The sequence below is a fragment of the Geotrypetes seraphini genome, chromosome 15, assembly GCF_902459505.1.
Source record: "Geotrypetes seraphini chromosome 15, aGeoSer1.1, whole genome shotgun sequence".
Taxonomy (NCBI): domain Eukaryota; kingdom Metazoa; phylum Chordata; class Amphibia; order Gymnophiona; family Dermophiidae; genus Geotrypetes; species Geotrypetes seraphini.
The window spans coordinates 1,899,166-1,922,093 of record NC_047098.1 but is presented as its reverse complement, the minus strand read 5'-3'; the positions used below and the strand labels follow the sequence as shown (position 1 = coordinate 1,922,093).

Genomic DNA, 22,928 nt, shown 5'->3' with positions numbered 1-22,928 from the left:
AGGGGACAGGTTAGAAGTAAAATGGATGGATTTCATCACCCTCACTTGGATAACTCTAAAAATAATTCCTCCTTTTCTATGGTTAGGGGAAGACACTGGGTCCACTCTTGCACTGTTCTGACACAAGTAAGCATACAACGGATCCTTGTAGAGCCTCAGGATGAAGATTCACATTCAGCAATTCCATTAATAAGACCTTTTTTAAAAAGCACCTAATTACACCAGAGGGAGGCTTTTACTTTACACAATTTGCTCATTTCAGCGCATAAGAAAAGGAGGGATATACATTTGAATTTCATCTGGAAAATCCAGACCCCCCCTAGACCTCATCAGGCAGGCCATGTGTTCACATGTAGATGCTCTACTGCGCGAAGGAAAGCTTTGAAAAGCCATTCGGACCCCCGGACATGTCCTCAAGCCAGACATCTGGTAACCCTAGCTATAGATAAGAGGACTCTGCACTAGGAAAAGGACAGAAGCCTAGCATTGAACACTTTGGCTAAAACCAGCAGAGAAATCACTTTGCATTCAGCAGTAAGGAATGAGGGGGTGAAGCTACAGAAAGCAGCAAATGCACCACAAACCCTGTTACTGGGTGGGTTTGGCCTTTAGCTGCTGTCATCCACTCTGTTACTATGTGTGCAGAGGGTTGGGAAGAATGGGGTTTGGGGGAATATGGGTTGGGCAGGTCAATTTGCTTGTACCCTCAAACCGACAATGTCCAAAGAGCAATCAAAAATGCATTGACTTAATTCAAGCAACCTCCAACAGTACAAGAACATACAGTAATGCAAAAAGTAATATAAAAATTATAAAATCCTTCACACAAAATCATGGCATCTATGATGTTTCCAGGTTAGGTTTCCTTCCAGCACCATAGGATTCAATAAGAACGCAGAGGAGTGAAATTCCATAGCACAGCCACATGGATTGTTCCGGACTCCAAGTGTGGCCTGCAGTACGTGCTTACTTATCGTGGCTTCTAGCATCCCCCACAGCTCTTGGTACATTGTGAAGCAATGGACTGGCAGAGGCCACTCAGCGCCATCACACCACACTTAGAGAACTTGTCACGGCAAAGGTCAGCTACAGAGAGGAGAGAGAGCACAAGCTGTAAGTCACAGAAAGCAAATGCAGGCGGCATAACTACAAGAAACTATTTGAGGCCTGTCTGTGATGTATTACAAGGGGCGTTCAATCATTTATCTACCTGAGTTTGCAAGCGTGTTGAAACAAGTCTGTGCATATAGTGACATGTCTCAAGGTTACTCCTGCACAATTGCAGCTCACTGTGAGTCTAACATTTCAAGTGACAGGATGTCAGGCGAGTCCTCATGTGAATCAAGTAAGAAACTGCAAGATTTTGAGAATTTAAGTGGTTTAATTGTGGTCTCTCGTTCCTATCCAAGATTTTAGGAAGAATTTTAAAACGTATCTATTTGGTAAATTCGTTTAATATTTTACTAATTTCTTTATGATTTCATTAATGGTATTTGATGTATTATCGCTGTTTTGCACAGTTTCTTCTTATTGTAAACGCATAGAACTGAGCAGTGCTGTAGAACAAGGCCCTGAAGTTGTTAATGAACTCAGCGGCAAGACTAATTACCGATACGCCTGGAATGGCTCCTATTTCGCCAGTTCTGAAACAACTCCACAGTATAAATCTAATCTAATCTTCTATTTCTGCGTCACGCATACCAATGCAGGCTCAAGGCGACTTGCATAGAGAAGGGGAAGAGGAGAGAGGGAGGATACTTAGGCAGGAATGGGTAAAGTTAGGACCCTGATCCACCAGGTTCTATATAGATCAGCACCAGCTTGGTTTGGTGCGTTGTGGGAGATCTATAGACCTGGCAGGATGCTGAGATGAGAGGGGGCCATGAGATTAACAGCAATTAAGGAAAGAAGTGTATGATATGATATGTATTTTCAGAATCAAGAATGTTCTATATTGCTGAGATACAGCTATGGAATAATTGACCTGGACATCTAAGATTGTGTACAAATTGTACTTACTTTAAGAAGCTCTTAAGGACACAACTCTTTGTTGACGCCTATTGTAATGAGGCTAATTTCATTCTAACTGCCTTGACACATTGCCACCATATAAGATGAGAAATTAGAGAATGTTGGTCTTTTATGTTAATATGATTTTTGTGTGATTGCGGCTGGAAACTGCTTAGATATTAAGCGGTCTATAAATGTTTTAAATAAATAATTAATAATAAAATCTCTCACAAAAGAAGGGAAAAAGCCAAAGGAGATCCATGATTGCATGACTGCACCTTATAGGATGATGGGGCAGACTCACCATAAAGTAAAATTTTGGAGCACGCATTTAAGTAGGGTAGAGAGTCCATTGACGATGACCCTCACACTGGACAGCCTATGGAAGCAACTTCCACAGAAATGTGCAAGAAAGTCGAGGATTTAATTTTGTTGGACAGATGAATTAAGGTTTCAAGAATAGCTGAAGAAATTAGCATTTGAGCAGATACAGTTTGGAAAATAATTAATGAAAAGTTGGGCATGTCCAAGGTTAGTACAAGATAGGTTCCAAGAATGGCTACGCCATGTCAAAAGGCCACAATGCTCCAGTGCTGTTGGGATAACTTGGAGATGCTCCATGAAGACTTAGGGCTTCTTTTATCAAGCCACGCTAGCGGGGTTAACGCACACGACTTTTCATCACGCGTTAACCCCTGCGCTGGCCAAAAACTACCGCCTGCTCAAGAGGAAGCGGTAGTGGCTAGCGCAGCCGGAGGTTTAGCGCGGTTTGATTAAAGGAGCCCTAAGTGAATTTTTTTCATCATTTGGTGACTGGAGATGAGACTTGGGTCCAAAATTGAATCAATGCAGTGGAAGCACAAGTCACCCCCCCTTCACAAAAAAGTTCAAGACAAAAAAATCTGCAGGCAAAGTCATAGCAACTGTCTTCTGGGATGATGAAGGACTTTTGCCACACAAGGGGAGAGTTACGCCAATGATCACTTTGTGGGAGTCAAGAAGAAAAGATGAGGAAAACTCACAGCAGGCATGCTGTTTCTTCACGACAATGGGCCAGTGCACATGTCACGACAATTACAGGCTGCCATCCAAGAATGTGAGTTACAGCAGATGTGTCCCTTGAATTATTTCCTGTTCCGAGTTTTGAAAAAATCTCTCTGTGGACATCGGTTTTCAAGTGATGAAGAGATCAAGTGACATCTGACATCCCAGTTTGAAAGTCAAACAGAAAAATTATTTTCAAAAGGGTTAAAATCATTGCAGGAAAAGTAGATGAAGCTATTCGGGACTATATTGGAAAATAAAACAAAATTTTATTTTTTTTTAACTCTTTTCTTTCATACTGAGGTAGATAAATTATTGAACACCCTTGGTGTGATCCCCAAAAGAGGGAGTGCAAGATCTGGTTGGCTGAAGTCATGTGAGAGAGAGTGCATGAGGATCAGATATGCCAGGGGTGTCCAATGTCGGTCCTCAAGGGCCGCAGTCCAGTTGGGTTTTCAGGATTTCCCCAATGAATATGCATGAGATCTATTTGCATGCACTGCTTTCAATGCATATTCATTGGGGAAATCCTGAAAACCCGACTGGACTGCGGCCCTCGAGGACCGACATTGGACACCCCTGAGATATGCGATCACCTGAGAAAATGTGTGTGGGAAGCAGCTCCAGCATGATCAACGGAGCAACAGCTTGTCAGATTCAGCTGTGCCATGAGGCTGGCTGTAGTTCAAGCCCTAGAGACCCTAAAAAGTGAAGGGAATAGGCAGGTGCACAAGACAAATAGTTCTGGATTTGGCTCCCCCCCCCAATTTTTTTTTTAAAATTTAACATCTTTAAGGTGCATTAGAAATGTTTAATGTGCACTAATAGACATACATCAGTTTGCAGGTTAATGTGTGTTAGCTAAATTTTTCAAGGAGCAATAATGAACCAAATGCGCATCCTGATCCATTTAGCCCAGTATCCCACTTCCAGGGTCCAAGTACCTCATGCAACTGATCCAGGGCAAGCCGTGGCTTCCCCCATGTCTATGTCAATAGCAGTAAACAGAAAATATTGTCTGACCAAGTGGTCCAAGTATTAAATCCCACTTAAATGTTGGGGGAGTTCCTTAGTTGAACACTAGATCTCACTTATGTAGATACAGGGGAAAAAAGCCTCAGAGACTGTAACCACATCCTCCGGCAATGAGTTCCAGAGATTTCCTCCTAGTCATTTTAAAAGTACCTGTATTATATGTAATTTCCTTGAGTGTCCCCTAGTTTTTGCACTTTTTGAAAGCTATACTGAGAGCTGTCTTAATTTGCTTATCTTTGAAAGCTAATAAAAAAAGATATCACTTGGATTCTTTTTCTGTTTTATTTCTACTTATTATCTTTAATTAAAAACCAATCTGTTCTCAAAATTCTTGAAATCCCTCCAAAGCAGTCTAGTGATGGTTAACTTGTTCATGCCAATGTTTTATCTATCGTTGCTCACTGACAATGGTCAGCCCATCTCTTTTGTAAACCGCATAGAACCGAAAGGCTTTTGCGGTATATAAATAAAAATTTATGTTATATTTAAGAGTGGACTAACACAGCTGCCACACCATTTCTCTGAAAGAGTAAAAAAAATAATTTAAAAAAAATCAATTCACCTTTACTCATTCTACATTACTCAGGATTTTTGTAGACCTCTGTCATATCCCTCCTGAGCTGTCGAGCTCCCAACTTCTTAAGCCTTTCCTTCTATGAGTGGAGTTTCATCTACTTTCCTCATTTTGTTTGCCCTTTGAACCTTATCTAATTCTGCTATATCTTTTTTGAAATACAGCGACCAGAATTGAATGCAATACTCAAAGTGAGGTTGCACCATGAAATAATACAGAGGCATTATGGTCTTATTTTCCATCCCTTTCCTAATAATTCCTGGTATCCTGTTTGCTTTTTTGTTCACCGCTGCACACTGGACAGAAGATTTCGGTGTACTGTCTACAATACCTAGATCTTTTTCTTGGGTGCTGACCCCTAAGATGGACCCTAGCATCTGGTAACTATGATTTGGGATATTCTTCCCGATGTGCATCCTTTTGCATTTGTCCACATTCAATTTCATCTGCCATTCAGACGCCCAGTCTTCCAATTTCCTAAGATCTTCCTGCACAAGGGAACCACTAAGCTGGCCAACATAATTCAAGGGAGCAAATGTATATTTTTATCCTAGACAATATTGGTGTACTAATGTCCTCAAGCCCCGAATACTAGCAAGGTGTAATGTGCAGCTTCTCACTCCTCCTGTTAAGTTGCCTCAGTGTCGAGAGAGATAATGTTGTTCCTGTGTGCAGAGGAAGATGTTACAAAGGATGGAGAAATCCTGGAGCAAGACATGGCAGCTGGTACCACTTACCTTTAAGCAGCTCCTCATGAGCACACACACTGCGTACACAGATCTCCTTGTTAATGACGTATACACGACGAAGGCTGTAAAATAAAATAAATCCATTTCCACATACAGTTCAAAATCCTCTTATTGACTCTGCAGCTCCTCAATCTCTCTCCACTCTTTCCTGGCAATTCTCTTATCTGTACCCTTCTCCTCTACTGCCAACTTCAGACTCCATCCCTTCTCTTGCTGCACCGACCATCAAGCTCTTTCTCTGGCTAGGCTGAAAGCTCACTTCTTCAAGGTTGCTTTTAAGTCCTAATTCCCACTTGCATGTTAACCACCCCTGCCTGTTTCATCATTCCCTCTCTGAGAATCTCCCTACTTGTCCTGTTTGTCGGTCTGATAAGATTGTAAGCTCCACTGAGCAGGGACTGTCTCTTGAATGTTTAATGTACAGTGCTGCATCTGTCTATCAGTGTTATAGAAATGAAAGTAGCAGTAGGAGTACTCGTAATAGTAGACATAGCTCCTGGATTTAATTGAGCTGTATCAGTCACTGGATATTCATGGTCCTGCCCAGGGTTACAAAATTCTTCAGCGATGGCTAAAGAAGTCCAGGTCCCAGAAGGTGGATGCAGACTGGCCATAAAGTAAGGAGAACTGATGAGAAAGAGCTCCGTAGCACTTGTCTCTCCTCATTTCCCCCCAACAGGGCTAGTAGGTGCCAGGAGTGGTATGAAATGAGGCCCAAATGTCGTTCGATGACCGCCCCACTGACCCTGGGAGTATCATGTGCAAGGGTGAATTCACAGTAATAGTGCAGCACAGCGCCCCTCCTCCGTCCATTTTTAACTTCAGCATGAGCAGCAACAAACTTTCTGCCCATGTCGGCTTCAGCACTCTCTCTGACATCACTCCCGTCCTCCCGTCAGATAAAGTGCTGAAGCTGACACGGGCAAGTTCATTGCTGTTCGTGCCAAAGTTAAAAAGGTATGGCGATGGGGCACGGGAGTGCGTGTGCAGCAGGGGGAGGAGTGAGAAGGGGGGGCAGAGAGAAAGATGAGTGATGGTGCCCTAAGGAAGACCGCCCCCCCATACTACACCACTGGTGGAGCAGCCAACAGAGGAGGCCAGAAGATATAGAAGAGACCTGAAGACCTAAATCTATATGATAAGAACATAAGAAGTTGCCTCCGCTGAGGCAGACCAGAGGTCCATCTCGCCCAGCGGTCCGCTCCTGCGGCGGCCCATCAGGCCTATTACCTGAGCAGTGGTCCCTGATTAATTTTATAACTTGCCTCTATTCCTATCCCTATAGCCTACCTCTACTCCTATCTGTACTCCTGAAAGGTATTAATGAGTGATGGTGCCCTAAGGAAGACCGCCCCCCCCTTACTACGCCACTGGTGGAGCAGCCAACAGAGGAGGCCAGAAGATATAGAAGAGACCTGAAGACCTAAATCTATATGATCCAGATGCTTAAATGCCTGAAAGGTATTAATGCATAAAAAAAGCTTTTCCAGAGGTAATTTTAGTGCATGAAATTGCCACGGACTTATGTGTTTTTCTCGTAGGATTTTGGACTAGAATTTGGACTAACTGCCAGGCAGAACTTTCAGCCTGGACCCTCTGATGAGACTCACAGCACCAGACTTGTGCCAAGTGGTTACCCCAACACTGACCCTCAGATCCTGAGCTTACCTGTAGAAGCAGATCTCATTGAGACACTGTTTGCAGGGCTTGTGGACAGAGTAAAGTCTTGTACAGGGATATTGCTCATCCCTGCAGTCTGTGGAAACAAATCAGAACACAGTGTAGCATGACAGGAATGTCGTACTCCAAACAGTTGATGCCCCCCGATGCCACCCTCTTCCCGTCAAGCCCCTTCCCAATGCCACTCACCCCAAGCCCCCGTACTGTTTTTTCAAGATCAGCAGGTAGAATGCCCACTCCTTTGGCCACTACTGCATGGACCCCCCACACCTTCTAATGAAGACATGCAGGAGGGATGCCCACTCCCTTCTCCCAGCAGGTCCACCTCTTCAAAATCGGGGGCCTTCCTGGTGCATCCCAGTGATGCATTAGAAGGGCCTAAAGCCCTGATTGGCTTAGCCTGAGGCAATCAGGGCCTTAGGCCCCTCCCAGTGCCTACCAGGATGCACCAGGAAGGGGAAGGCCTGCCATTTTGAAGAGGTGGGCCTGCTGGCAGGAGGGAGTGGGCATCTCTCCTGCCAGTCTTCACTTTAAAAGTATAGGGAGTGGGTCGGATATCTCAGCCAACAAAGCTGGGTGGGGGAGGAGACCCCCCTGGACCACCAGGTGGCCCTTTGTCAGGGTGGGGGGTTATCAGGGGACTAGAGGTAGAAGGGAGTGGGTATCCCTCCTGCTGATTTAAAAAAAAAAAAAAAAAAGTATGGGGTGAGGGGTTATTACATCGGGGTGTGGGGGGGGGGTGTGGGGGGTGTTGGTTGGTTGGTTGGTACTGGCCTGACTTTTTTATGGGCACAGATGTTCCTTTTTCCTCCTTTCCCACTGCTCTCATCTCTTAGCTTATAATGTACCCACTGGAAGATGCGATCTTATCATGGAAACCACTTCAACAACTTTCACCCTGAGTGGTATTTTCCTCCATTAACAGAATTGGCCATTTAACCCTATTCTGTTCTTTTGTATTTCTTAACCAGTTCCCACAAGAAGACATTCCCTCCTATCTCATTAGAGATCTCAAATCTGATGAGATGTCTTGATCTCCGTTATAATCCTCTTTTCAGGTAATCATTCACTTCTGGACAAAAAGAGGCAAATTGATCTGCAGGTGGCACAGTGGAAAAGCAAATATTACATCTGTAAAGTTTCAAGAGTCTTCTATGCTGTAATCAGTATGTTATATTTTTGGTCTGCAGAATTGTGATGTGATCTTACCGAGAGGTCCAGGTTCTGTGGGCTCTGTTTCAGGTAACTCTGAAAGAAGAAAGAGGAAGGATGAGCATGTTTGAAAATGTCTAACACTCATGCTCAGGGTAGAGATGAAAGAAGGTAATCACAAGTATTCCAGTCCTACTTCAAAAGCTCAAATGACACACGAGCAGATCTAGAATTAAAAAAAGGAGGGGGCAAATCATCCCCCTGCTCCTTTCCTTCTCATCTTCCCTTCTGCTATTCCAGATTCCTCTCTCTCTTCTCCCCTCCCATTCCTATTTTCCCCCAGGCTCTTTTCTGCTTCCCTTTCCTATAGGGGTTAGTCCCTTGCCTGTATAAGTTCCAAATTTATTCCGGGACTTATTGTCCTGCCAATCAATAAAAATATCTAGGCAGCTTACAGATTAATAAACAAAGGAAAATAAGTAGAAGCAGTTTAGACAGTGATGGTGATAGAAAAGGGTTGAACTACGAAGTTCACAAGGACAAGTGGAGAAGGGGGAAATGAAAGGGTAGGTTCTGTGTTCTGCATCGCAAACTGAAGAGAATGAGAGAAAAGAGCTATGCAGAAGCATCCAACAGAATGAAAAGTTTTCAGATCTGCTTTAAACTTATCTAGCGATGTCAGGAGTCTAAGATGTTGATGAAGGTTGTCCCATAGCTCAGGGCCATGTACCAAGAATATGGAGCAGAGAATGACACGGGGACAAATTTTTTTCCATCCCTGCCCCCATTCCTGAAAGTTCCATCTTCATCTGCACAAGCCTCAAACACTAAAATTATAAGTGTTCGAGGCTTGTGAGGTTAAAGCAGAGCTTACAAGAATGGGGCAGGGACTGGGACAGTGATAAGTCACGGGGATGGGATGAGGACATTGAGCTCCTGCGGGGACGAGGACAAATTTGTCCCCGTGTCATTCTCTAATACCGAGCTTAACAACCTCCAGCAATAGCATTTTCATCCATGTGTTTCTCTACAAGCATCTGAACTTGGAAATTTCTAAGTGCCTCTGATTTATTCTTAAATATCTGAACTGACTGCAAATAGGTTTTGCTACTTGATATATTTTCCCTAGACTTGAACACTAAGGGGCTGATTCTACAAACGACGCCTAAATCAGCCGGTGCTTAAAAAAAGGTGCCGTCAACGTGTCAGTCAAACTTAGGCACCATTTACAGAAGCGTGGCTAGTGGTGCCTATGTAAAAAACCTAAGCGCCAAGGGAGTCTAGCAAAAGCATAAGCAGAAAAGCAAATGACTAGAAATGTAAAAGAAGGGAGACAAAAAATAGAATTGCAAGACTGAAAGAAGCTACGAACCACTATGTGGAGAGGGATGAACACACAAATGTGCTAAACAAATCCTGGAGAAGGACCGCAATTGGCTGGCAAAGTAGTTACATGTGAGAATGGAGTGGATACCACGCTGTTCCTGGATGAAAAATTGAAGGTGGATAAAGCTAAGGGACCAGAGGGATATTGAGGGAGCTCAGAAAGGTTCTGGCGGGTCCTCTTAAAGATTTAGAACTGCTCATTCTTCTCCCCCCAGAAAACCAACAACAACAGAAAGATGGCAGAGGTTCCTCAGGATTGGAGAAGAGTAGACGTGGTCCCTCTTCACAAAAATAGTTGCATAAATGAAATGGGAAACTAAAGGCCAATAAGCTGCACTTTAGAAGAGTTGCTGAAGGAAAGGACAGTGAATTTCCTAGAATCTAATGGGTTCCAAGATGTGAGGCAACATGGTTTTACTAAAGGTAAATCGTGCCAAATTAATCTAATTAAATTCTTTGACTGGGAGACCAGAGAATTGGATCGAGGACGTGCACTAGATGTAATTTATTCAGAGTTCAACAAAGCCTTTGACATGGTTTCTCATAGGAGGCTCTTCAAGAAACTTGACAGGCTGATGTTTAAACCCAAAGTGGTGAGCTGGATTAGAAACTGGTTGAGGGTGGTGATTAATGGAATTTGCTCGAAGGAAAGGTGAGTAGTGGAGTGCCAAAAGGATCAGTGCTGGAGAAGATTCTGTTCAATAAGTTTGTGAGCGACATCGCCGAAGGATTACAAGGAAAAGTTTGCCTTTTTGCGGATGATACCATGATTTAAAGGCTACAAAACAGTGCAACAAGGCAGGTACTGTAGCCAGAAGGATGCTGTATGTATAGAGAGAGGTATAACCAGCAGAAGAAAGGGGGTGTTGGTGAGGCACCACTTGGAGTATTGTGTTTAGTCTTGGAAGCCGTATCTGGCCAAAAGAAAGATGAGAAGAGCCTGAAAGATCTGAATATGTATACTCTGGAGGAGAAGAGGGTCAGGGGAAATATGATACAGATGTTTAAATACTTGAAAGGTATTAATATAGAACCAAATCTTTTCCAGAGAATGGAAAATGGTAAAACTAGAGGGCATAAATTGAGATTGCAGGATGGTCAACCTAGAAGTAATGTTAGGAAATTCTTTCACAAGGAGAGGGTGGTTGATTCTTGGAATGCCCTCCCAAGGGAGTTGGTAAAGAGAAAACCAGTGAAAGAATTTAAAAAAGTGTGGGATAAACACAGAAGATCTCTAATTAGAAAATGAATGATATAAATTGAAGAACTAAGGCCGGTACTGGGCAGACTTGCATGGTTTGTGTCCTGTATATGGCAATTTTGGTTTAAGATGGGCAACGGAGGGCACTGATAGGAACTCCAGTAACTTGGAACATGAGGACATTGCTGGGAAGACTTTACTGTACGTATCCCACAAATGGCAGGATAGCTGAATGGACTGGAGTGAGCTTCGACGGAAACTCCAGTAGCTGGAACCTAAGGACAGAACTGGATCGACTTTATAGTCTATGGCCTAGAAATATCAAAGAAAAAAAGACAATTTAATTTAATCATGAATTTATAATGTGTGCAATAAATGAGCAGACTGGATGGACCATTGAGGTCTGTATCTGCTGCCATTTACGATGTTACTATGTTAATTTATTCTACGGACTACGCCTTAAAGCACAGTAACTGTTGCCTGAATTTTCTTCTTAGCCAGAACTGCTTGTGGCTACCCAGCTAATGTCTTTTCTAGAACATGTACTGAGGGCAAGACGTGTTCACCCACTATGGAGCCAGGGCTTCAAATAAATAAGGTAATAAGACTTCCGGAACCAGGGTTCCCAGAACCGCAACATGGATGACATAAGATGGATATTCTCAGTGACTCAAGTCAGGATGTTTGGAACAGAGTGAATGGGTCACCTTATTTCCAGAGATAAGGCACCTGTCTGCCCAAGGGGGATAAAGGAAGCATTTCTGGGGTTCACCAAACTCTCTGATCAAGCTGAGACTAGATCCAGTGCTATTGTAGCCTTTCTTGGGCTTCTTTACCTGACTGTACACTGTGGCACCACTTCAGGGTTTCTCTGCCAGCCTGACTCCTCTGGACCCGCAGCCTCCCCAAGGGGAAACGGGAGAGACTCCTCTTCACCGACAGGTTGTATGCAGTTCTGTTATTGTTGGGAGGCATAATTTAAGGCTTGAAGGGAAATCATGTTCTCGCAATAATACAAAGATTTATTGTATTTCTCTGGGCATGCTAGCTGGTTCAGTGCATAAATTTCACATTATCTTTGGCTGCTAATTGCTCTTAAATAAATTAGATGGGTTTTGTTTTTTTTATAATTATTGACCTCTTTCTTTGCTTGTCTCTATTGTTCAGGAATTAGAACTTAGATATGCTCACAGGGGCAGGGGGATGTAAGTAAACAAACAATAGATTCAGAGTACTAAAAAATATTCCATTCCATACTTTCATGTTCCTCATTGCATTGTTCTCCTGCATGAGGCAGTAGCACTATAATCCATTCCTATTCTCATCTGTGTACGTAAATCTGCATCTTCCCTCTTTATCTCCTCTCCCTGAACTCAAAGTTTATCTTCATCTCCTCCTCACATGCCCACAGGATCAGCAGCCAACTCCTCTTCATTTGTCCTATCCTTGGATTCCTCATCCATCTTGCCCCATTTCCCTTAAGTTCTTCTCCTTTTCTACCCTTACTTATCTCCCCAGGGTCTTCTTCATCCCTAACCTGTTCCTTTTCATAACCCTCTTCCTTTCGCTCCATTTCTTCCTTCCTCCTCAGAGGGAAGATGATCAGCTGCTTGCAATAGCTTTTACCAAGAAGATATTCTATATCCAGAGATGTATCAGATGCCACCTATGAAGAAGGGATGAATAACTGAAATGGAAAGAAGGTTAAAAAAAAAAAAAGAAAGTTTCCAAGTTTATTCAAATTTTGATATACCGACCATTGACATTGTATCTGGTTAGTTTACAATGCTAAAATAATATAAAACATAAAATTTTTAAATAAAAAGGGGTGGAGGGTTAAGACGATGATACAGAAAGGAGATAGGGAAAGAGAAGAAGAAGAATTACATCTTAAAATAAAAATAAGAAGAGGTCTGAAGGGAAGGGAAGGAACATCAGGGAATGGGTGGTTGCTTCATTAATCGAAGGAACAGCGGATCTAAAGGCCCTGGAAGAGGAGTAAGGAATGATGCATTTGAGGAAAACTGGAGAACGGGTAAGTTTGATTTTGAAAACAAGCAAGAGAATTTTATACGTCATGCGGTGTGAGAAGTGTTTCTCGAAGGAGAGGGGTCACGTGATCATACGTTCTAGCTTTATGGATTAGTTTGATAGCAGTATTTTGGATGAGCTGTAATCAACGTGTTTCTTTTTGAGTTGCAATAGTCGAGGTGAGATAAAGTTAAGCCACACTTGCCCTTCCAGTGTGGAAAGGCCCATGTGTAGGACAGTTACCTGGGGTGTGACCTGGGATGTATTCCTCTAGTATCTGCTGCTGCTGCTGCTGTTGGGGTTGATACTGATGCGGATCCTGCTGGCGCTCCTCAATGGAACTTAGATTCACATCTGTTAAAAAATTAAATTAAATTAAAAAAAAACTCATGAGACAAGACCACTGAAAGAACACAGTGTAAGTCTCGCTGCACCCTTAGGAGAAGGCCTCCTGTCCTTACCCTGATAATCGTAGAAGTCTTGGGTTTCTGGAATCAGAAAATAATAAAAACAATTAGAATCTGAGCTTAGATGCTTCAATAATTGGTGGTAGAGATTTCTATTTGTGATGCCAAGAGCTTATGATTTTACAGAGGAGAAGTCTGGTGCCAGAAAGGCACATGGCTGGTGCCACCTGGTTTGCTTCTCTTTGCATATGAGCCCCCCCCCTCATAAATTCTCATTGACTTCTATTTCCCCCCCAACAGTAACTTTAGAGTGTCTGAAGACTATTTACAGGTGTAGCAGGGTTACAGTAAGGCTATCGGATTTCAATAAAAGGTTTGCATAATTTTCTAAAAGAGAAGCCACTGCTTGCCCTGGATCGGTAGCATGGAATGTTGCTACTCTTTGGGGTTCTAGAATCTTGCTATTGCTTGGGATTCTGTATGGAATATTGCTACTCCTTGGGTTTTGGCCAGGTACTAGTGACCTGGATTGGTCACCATGAGAACGGGCTACTGGGCTTGATGGACCATTGGTCTGACCCAGTAAGGCTGGGATCACTGGCACCTCTTTGAAGTTACAATAGCATTCTGTTTTCCTTGGTGGGGTTAGGGGGGCTCCAGTCACTATGCTTGAGTAGCTGCTCTCCTTATAATTCCTGTCCTCAACCCGAGACCATGGAGTAACATAATAACATAGTAAACGACAGCAGATAAAGACCTGAACGGTCCATCCAGTCTGCCCATAAGTTATACTCATTTAAAAAATATATGATTAGATTAACTTGTCTCTTCTTTGATACTTCTGGGTCGTAGACTGTAAAGTCTGGTATTGTCCTGGATTCCAAATGCTGAAGTTGACATCCAAGCTCACTTCAGTTTATCCAACCATCCCGTTGTTTGCAGGACATCTACTGTAAAGTCTGGCCAGTAACATCCTCCTGTTCCATATAGTGGAGTCCACCTTGATGTTCACCCTGGCCCATCCTACACCGAAACACCATATATGGGACATAGACCGAACACTAGCTGTTGATGAAGCGTGATGGCTGGGACTCCTCTCCTAGGGGCAGGACCTATACCCAAGCTCATCCACAGAGCTGATTCATGTTTGACACCACCTGTCACCCCATCAGATGAAAGTGACAAGCTTCATTCCCTAAACCTCTGCAAACAATTAATTATAAGAATAGAGGCCATTTGCATGTTCCTCATTCCCCCAGCACCCCTGCGGAGAGTAATACAGCAAACATACACACACACACTCTCAGCTTACGGTCATCATATGGTAGGACCACTTCGGGATAAGGGGGCCACTGATACTGGGCCAGGATCACTGCAAGAAAAAAGAACAAACCAAAATCAAACATCAGAAACCTCCAAATTTCAACTGGTCTAGTTATTTCCTGTGTTGCTTTCTGACTGGCTCTCCTTTCTTACACCTGATCACCTGCCTTATACTTTTTATATTCTTCTAGAACAGGGGTAGGCAGTTCCACTCCTCGAGAGCCACAGGTAGGTCAGTTTTCAGGATATCCACAATAAATTTGCATCTCAAGGAGGCAGTGCATGCAAATCCATCTCATATATATTCATTGTTGGTATCCTGAAAACCTGACCTGCCTGTGTCTCTCAAGGACCGGAATTGCCTAGAAGAGTTAAAGCTATGCTTCTGTTCTGGAAAATCTTCTCTCCTGCCAGTCATGGTTCAGTTTTTCATACTTTTCATATACAAACATTATACTAATGATCATCAAAAGCAAAGCCCTGATTAATTTCCATTTACAATGGTAAACTTGATTAACAGATATTACAAAGAAATAAAAATCACAGAAACCTTCTTAAAAGAACAGAAAATCATTGAATAAACACGTCAACTAGGAAAAGGTATGATTGTGGCTGTTTCCCGGGTCTCGCTGCGTCTGGATAGTAGAACTGACGTTTCAGCCATCATGCTGTGGCTTTCATGATGGCTGAAATGTTGGTTTTACCTACGCAGAGGTGGCAAGACTCAGAAAACAGCAACAATCATGATGCCAGCTACGGAAGCCTTTGAGAACATAGAAAAGGGTACTGTACATTCCCAGCTATGTACTTCAAGTGAGAACGCACCTTTTCTCTGAGGACAAAACTTTAGCAGAGGCAGAACATTTCCCAGCAGTCTAGTATCTTCATAACCTCAGATCTATATTTTTCACATTTATACTGTATGTAGTTTAGAGCGATACTTGTATGGATTTGTCCCATCCATGAAATAAATTCTGTAATCTCACCACTCACCTGGCAGTGACAGAAAGACAAGACAACCGGCCCCGACACTCATGACTGAAGAGGAAGAAGGAAACAGTTGACGAGTCCTGGATAATTTGGCGAAAGACAAGAGAGAAGGAAAAGGTCAGTTTGAGCACACCAGACTGTACGCAGCGTTTCAGCAAGGAAACTGGGTCCACGGCATAAGGAGATGATTTGGGGGGAACTGAACACACAAAGCTCCTGTTTCAATTTCTAACATCCAGCCCAAGACTCCTTAGAGGAAATCACAGACCAAAGGCGCATCTAATAGGGAAATCCTTCTCCAAGAGGAGGAAATATTGATCCTCAAGTCTATTTATTTACAGAACATAACTTTATCCTTCTATACCACCAACAATCAAACGACTTCTAGGCAGTTTACACAGAAGAGAAACTGGACAATGTAAAAGAAACACATTTAAAAATAAATGAATAGCAAGACTCAAACCTGTTGTGTCTTCCAGCTTAAGACCAACTCTGCTCCAGACAAATAACTGCAACTACAGTTTACTTTGAAGAAGAATTCCAGTTCAGAGTCAGATAAGTATTATGAGCTATTATCTTAGCCAAAACTTCCAAACAAATTGTATGTGTGAACTCAGCTCTTTCCTAAAAAATGTGGTTCTCTTTTACCTCCACTCAGGATTTCCACAATCACAGAAGTGTTTGACTAGGTGACTTTTTCTAAACCAAAGAGTGTTTCTCATTCCCAAAGTTTAAAAAAATACAGCAAAAAAAGTGTGTGTATGCACAAAATAAAATATTTAAAAAACCCTGTTGCTGTCCTGCCTCCTGTCTGGAACCAGTCGCTCTTCTGAATATTCATATGTTTGCTATAATTCTATCTTTAAACAAGTGTCCCGCAAATTTTCTCAAGCTGCGGCACACTAAAGGGCGTCACCATGATGACATCATCACATCGACATCCACCTATACGTGAAGGCCCTGAGACACCAGTGGGGGGTGCCAGCATGGAAGAGGGCCAGAAGGGAAGTAGAGGCACTCGCTGATTGCCTACAGGACGGGCCTCTCACAGTGCACCTGAGATCTCAGGAGGCACACAGTTTGTGATACACCGCTTTAAACAAATGAAAGGAAGGAAAACCCTAAGCTTGGATGAATGCAGGCAAAAGCCAGTGTCTTCTTAGGCTAAGGCCATGTGTTTAAAAGAACAGATAATCCTTGTATCCCTAAACTGGTCCTCATGAAAGCCAAAACAAAAAATTACTTCTGATATGAAGCAAGCTCACACATTTACACAATATCCGATCAACGTTAGCTTTCTCTGTATATCTATCAAATATTTTGATTCAGCGATTATGAAACTGCTCAGTAATTGTCTCAGTTCTTCAGTTTCCTCACTCAGAGCCTGCTAAGCATATCAGGAACACGGACTGAACATAAGAACATAAGCATGGCCTCTGCCGAGTCAGACCATGGGTTCATTGTGCCCAGCAGTCCGCTCCCGCGGTGGCCCTCCCAGGTCCATGACCTGTAAGTGATCTTTTATCTAAAACATTTTATTCCCTAATCATTTAATATCCTGTATAGTAACCCTCTATCTGTACCCTTCAATCCACTTTTCCTTCAGGAAATCATCTAATCCCAGTTTGAAGCCCAAAATCGTACTCTGCCCTACCACCTCTTCTGGTAGTGCATTCCAGGTGTCCACACCCTCTGAGTGAAGAACTTCTTCCTAGAATTTGTCTCCTTTCAATTTTTGCGAATGCCCTCTTGTTCTTGTTGCCCCTGCTAGTCTGAAGAATCTGTCCCTCTCTACCTTCTCCATACCCTTCATGATCTTATAGTTTCCATCATGTCCCCTCTAAGTCTCCGCTTTTCCAGGGAAAAGAGTCTCAACTTCTCTAGCCTTTCAGCATATGAAAGATTTTCCATGCCTTTTATCATCCTTGTTGCTCTTCTCTGGACCCTCTCGAGTATCGCCATATCCTTCTTAAGGTACAGTGACCAGTATTGAACGCAGTACTCCAGATGCGGGTGCAGGATAACTTCCTTCGTTCTGGTAGTGATATCTTTTTTGATAATGCCCAACATTCTATTTGCCTTCTTTGTGGCTGCTGTGCATTGTGCCGCCGGCTTCATTGTTTTATTCACTAAAACCCCCAAGTCCTTTTCCAGTTTGCTTTCTCCCAGTACCATCCCCCCCCATCGTGTAGCTATGCATCGGGTTTCCTTTCCCTATGTGCAAGACTTTACATTTCTCCACATTGAAGCTCATCTGCCACTTGTCTGCCCACTCACTCAGTTTGTTAAGGTCCCTTTGTAGGTCTTTGCATTCCTCCACAGTTTTAATCCTACTGGAGAGTTTTGTGTCGTCCGCAAATTTTATAACTTTGCACTTTGTCCCTGACTCCAGGTCATTTATGAATATATTGAACAGCAGTGGTCCCAGCACTGGAACCAGTTCTGCATCACAGAACTTCTTAAAGTTCTAAGAGATCATTCCTAAGGTTTTAGATTTTTAATTTTCAAAAGAACATTTAGCTTTCCAAAAACAGCTTTAACTTCTCCAAGTTTCATACAAATGTGTTTGCTGGGAAAGGTCTCAACAGATTAGTAGTAATTAGAAAAGGCTGCAGGAATTCACTTCAGCACAGCAGAAGAAAAACTTATTAGGCAATATAGCTGGATCAGTGGTCTTCAAATTCTATATTTCCCAACAATAGAAGTCATAGCACTTTACTATTAGGGTAACCAGATTTGTCCTACATGGTTTGAATCACCATCTACACTAGAGTTACAATATGGCTCAGTGGAAGTAAAACCCAGATATCTCAATCTGTCCTATTTATTTCCATTGCTTTCAATGCAAGTAAAACCCTGATGTCTCATTCCATCCTCCTTTTTTTGGAGGCATATGGTAACCCTAATCTAAACTCTTCTAATATAAAAACTCAATAAAATATGAAAACCAGCAGGTATCAGATAAGTTCTTGACCCAAACCTCTCACAAACTCAGCTGTATCCTCCTTCACAGTCTTCTGACTACACAATTCAGCTCAACAGCCCATAAGCAGGTTTAATTTGCAGCATGTCTCATGAAATCAGACATTTATAGGAAACATTATTTTAAAAATGGTCCTTCATTCCACACACATACATAAATTCACAGCTCTGGCATGTGTTTCTTCATTCAGCTGCAGGGGTGCTAAAAAGTTCTCAGCCCAACCAACTTCCTAAATTTTGAGCGTTATTTTGAAGCTGAAAAAAGTGTTATTTTATTTTGCAAAGTGCCAGTTTGACATTGTTTTAGATTATTGATTGAATCATGTCAACGAATACTGTGAAATTTTCAAGTGTTCATGAAGTTCCTATTCCTGCAGAAGAAAACTCCAAAGGAAATCCATGAATGTATGAGTGGCAAATGCCCATCATACTCCACAGTGAAGAAGTGGTGTGCAAACTTTCAGCATGGAGATTTCGAGACCAAAGATGCAACAAGGTCTGGGAGGCCTCAAACGGTGTCAACCATGTCCATGACCTGATTTTGGCAGATCAGTGAATATCAGCTAAAACAATTGCTGAGACACTACAGATATCCAGGGAATGTGTTGGGTGTATAATCCATTAGCAGCTGGGTATGCAGAAGCTGTCAGCCAAATGGATGCCCAAAGGTTTGAATGCTGACGAGAAACAACATCGAGTGGACACTTCAAAGTTGATTTTGCAGCATTTTCAGCAAACTGGTGCCCATGTTTTGGAATGACTAATTACATGGTTACACCACTGATCCTGAGACAAAACAACAGTCTGTGCAATGGCGGCACTCAGGTTCTCCAAGGCCAAGGAAATTCAAGACCCAAAAGTCAGCAGGAAAGATTACGGCCACAGTGTTTTGGGATCAGGAAGGTGTTGTAATGACTATCTTCCAAGGGGCAAACAGTTAATGCAGAATATTCTCTTTTGGCAAAACGATGGATGCTTTGATGCAATTGGAGTTTCAGTGCATAGACCATCCACCCTACTCACCAGATCTGTTTCCAAAGTTTAAAAAAAGTTTGAAAGAACAACAGTTTTCAAGTGGTTCGGCAATGATTGCAGCAGTGAAGCAGTATTTCAGGGACCAAATATCAGAGTATTTTTTGGAAGGGTTACAGAAACTTCAGACATGATGTGCCAAGTGTGTTGAACTTCAGGGTGAATATGTGGCATATCTTGTAAGTTTCTTGGCTCCCTTCTTGGTTGAGAACAACAGTGCTGCGGTTTTAATGAGACAGCTGCTTTGCCCAGGCTTCCTCTCTTCTCTCTCTCGGTGCCTAGCCTCAAGCAACTAGACAAATCCCAGCCTAGACTCTAGGGAGGTCCCAGAACTCACTCCTGCCCCTCCCCTGCACAGGGCACCTCCACTAATCAGGATATTTCCTTTTCGCACCACTGAAAATTTGGGACTTGTTTTCTCCAGGCATGAGTCACATATGTCTCATCTGGTCCTCTCTGTCTACATCCCACACATGTGCAGGTGTAATTGACTCCCATGGATAGACAGAACTGGATCCTCCAGTAACTGCAGTACTAACATGGCTCCCTCGGCCACCTGTCTCCCTCCTCTGCTAGCCTCCTTGCTGTTCCTTCCCGGCTCTCCAAACAAACACATATCAATAAGGCAGATGTTTCTACCTAAATTCTAATCTTTACCACTACACCACACATTATTGTTTAGTGAAAGCTTCTCTACCACTACCACTGACTGGGGAGTCAATTCAGAGTGGTTTACATGAGCTTCTGCATTTTCTGAGATGGTTTTCAATACAGACACATTTATACCATAGTCAATCATCCTTCCTATATACTATACACATATAATACTAGTATTGTGTATTATGTTCATACTAAATCCTACTTATTTGCACACGTAATACCTGTATTGCGTTATATGTTGTGTTCCTAAAGGGGACTAACCAGCTATCTCCTCTATGTTGCTTTATTAGTTAAAGTAGTCTGTGAAGAGGATGGTCTTTATCCCTTTCTTGAACTTTCCAGTGTCCTATTCTTGTTTTCATTCCTTCAGAAGGGAGTTCCACCACCTTGGAGCCATCACTGAGATCATTCTTGTCCTAATGCTTTTTATTTGATGTCTCTGAAGGAGATTTCCAACAGGTATTCTTGGCTCGAGTGCAGGGCGCGTCTGGTGTGTGGTATTGTAGTCTGGCTGTTGGATAGTGTGGCTCCGAGAGATGAATGATTTTGTGCGCCAGCAACAAGATGTTGAATTTCACTCTCTCTCAATCGGGAGCCAGTTAACTCTTTCAGAAGCGGGGAGGCACTCGTCTGCCTCAATTTTCCAAGCAGAAATCTTGCTGCTGCGTTTTGTACCATTTGAATGTGCCTGATCACGTACTTTGGAATGCAAAACAAGACTGCATTACAATAGTCAAAGATTGAGAGTACCAGGGTTATTATGTTGAATTGCTTGATGGGTGAGGTATTGTTGAAGTCCTCTTACACAGTAGAGTTTGCCATAAGCATTTTTCATGTTGCGATTGGGTGAAGGGGATATAATTCTCTTGGGATGTGTGGCATGGGGGAAGGGAAATTGGGGATATTGAGGTTGGCAGGATAGAGTGCACACAGATACTAGAATTTGGTGTTAATATGTAGTGATCACATTAATTTTAAGCCTAGAAAATAAGCTGTACAAATGTAAGAACATTTCACAGAATAATCCTTGTATAGCTTTTCTAGAATTATGTCTGGTGCGGGGGGTGGGGGTGGAGGAGCAGAGATCTTGCACTGCTTCTGTCTCATGGGATGGGGGCCACATCGGCAGGATTCAGAACCCTGCTCAGTTTCTGAAGGAATTTGAAAGTGCCAACCCCCATCCCAACAGGCTCAGTGGTGTACAAGATCAGACCAGAAACATCTGGAAATGATCAAAACACATACACACATTCTGTCTGTACCTTCTGAAGTCCCTTCCCATCCCCCAACTTTTACAGCCTTCCTACAGCTAGCGAGAACAAAAGGCAACGAGAGAAGGCGTGCAGAAGGATTCCAACCACTGCAAATGGCTCAATTCAGCTGGTTGAAGAAAAGTTGTACATGCCTACAAACTTCTGCTCTTGCAAACGCTGTCATAGTTTGTGCTGTAATGCCAACAAACACATTAACCAATACTACAGAAAAGAACTTTACTTATATACATACACACACACACACACATATATACACACATGAACAGACATGCTAAATACTCACTAGACTAATGATGTTTCCTTTTATTAATATAAAAAAAGAAATGATTTTCATTCACAGAAGGAGCAAGATAGTGCAATCGAACCAGGGAACCTTATTTGTAGCTCTTTGAATTTACTTCTAAACAGTTAAGAAAAAAACCCATCCAGACCACCAAGGTGAGAAGTCAGATGGACTTGCAGAAATATTTTTACCTAAAATACAAGGTTGTTAAAAAAAATCAAAACAAGAACGCTTGCAACTTTAAACCTTGATAGGAAGTTTTCTGCAATTATTTTTGTATCTGGAAAGTAAGAGAAAAAGCCCTTCTCTGCTTACCTCTCCCAAGTCTCTCTCTGGTACTTAATCCTTCTGGTGGACGTTTTCCGTCCTACTCTGGTTTTCTACCTCCACCACCACCATTCCTTCTGGGTCCTAATGCACCACTATAGAGAGAACAAATTAGTGTCTTTGTGCTCACCATGAAAACCAACGTGAAGTCCGTTTTCCACCTCCTGATCCTGCTTCCAGGTTGGATCTATTCTACCTGTGTAACACCCTCTTCAGGGCAGCGCTGAAGTCCTCCGAAGGCGTCTCCATTGGTCCCTCACTTGTTTAGCGCTCTTCTCCCTCCAGGGAAAATCCATAAAGACTTCTGTGAACAAGGTTGACTAACAATTAAACAGCTTATACTGTAAACAAAGGCCTAATTATAAAAAACAATTATCACAAACGCTTAAACCAATACTTATACAGATAACCCAACAGCATTAGTCTATGACTCAGATATCTATAACCATTAGTTTATATTCTTTTGCACTTTTAAACTCTCTCAGTTCTGCTTTAGTCTTTCAAAAACCTTTAAATCTCTGTCGATTGCCAAAGCTATAGCTGCATGCCCTTTCCAAATTTTTCAGTTAAGTCTATAAGTGGACATGGCTGTGTGAAATTCCTCCTCTCCTGTCCAGTCCACCCTTACCCAGTCCCCAAGATCTCACCCATCCTTTGAAACTCTCAGGGGTAGGTGGCTGCTGTTCTTCCAGGCCGGCTCAGCCTGCTCTCACGGTAGTCTCCTGGATGCTCTTTCAGAGAACCCCTGTCCTCCCAAGAGCTCTCCTTCCTCCGCTGCTTCTAGGATG

General features: G+C 42.7%; 1 protein-coding gene across 1 annotated transcript; it reads right to left on the bottom strand.

Moving 5' to 3' along the window:
- Positions 1–734: 734 nt before the first annotated feature.
- On the bottom strand, positions 735–22,172 carry MFAP2 (microfibril associated protein 2). Its single transcript, XM_033922313.1, has 9 exons — positions 22,129–22,172; positions 15,586–15,662; positions 14,582–14,641; positions 13,324–13,350; positions 13,106–13,216; positions 8,302–8,340; positions 7,081–7,168; positions 5,401–5,474; positions 735–1,086 (listed from the first exon to the last, which is right to left on the bottom strand). The coding sequence occupies exons 2-9, from the start codon at positions 15,626–15,628 to the stop codon at positions 983–985; spliced, it is 546 nt and encodes a 181-aa protein (XP_033778204.1). The 5' UTR covers positions 15,629–15,662; positions 22,129–22,172; the 3' UTR covers positions 735–982.
- Between the last annotated feature and the right edge of the window lie 756 nt (positions 22,173–22,928).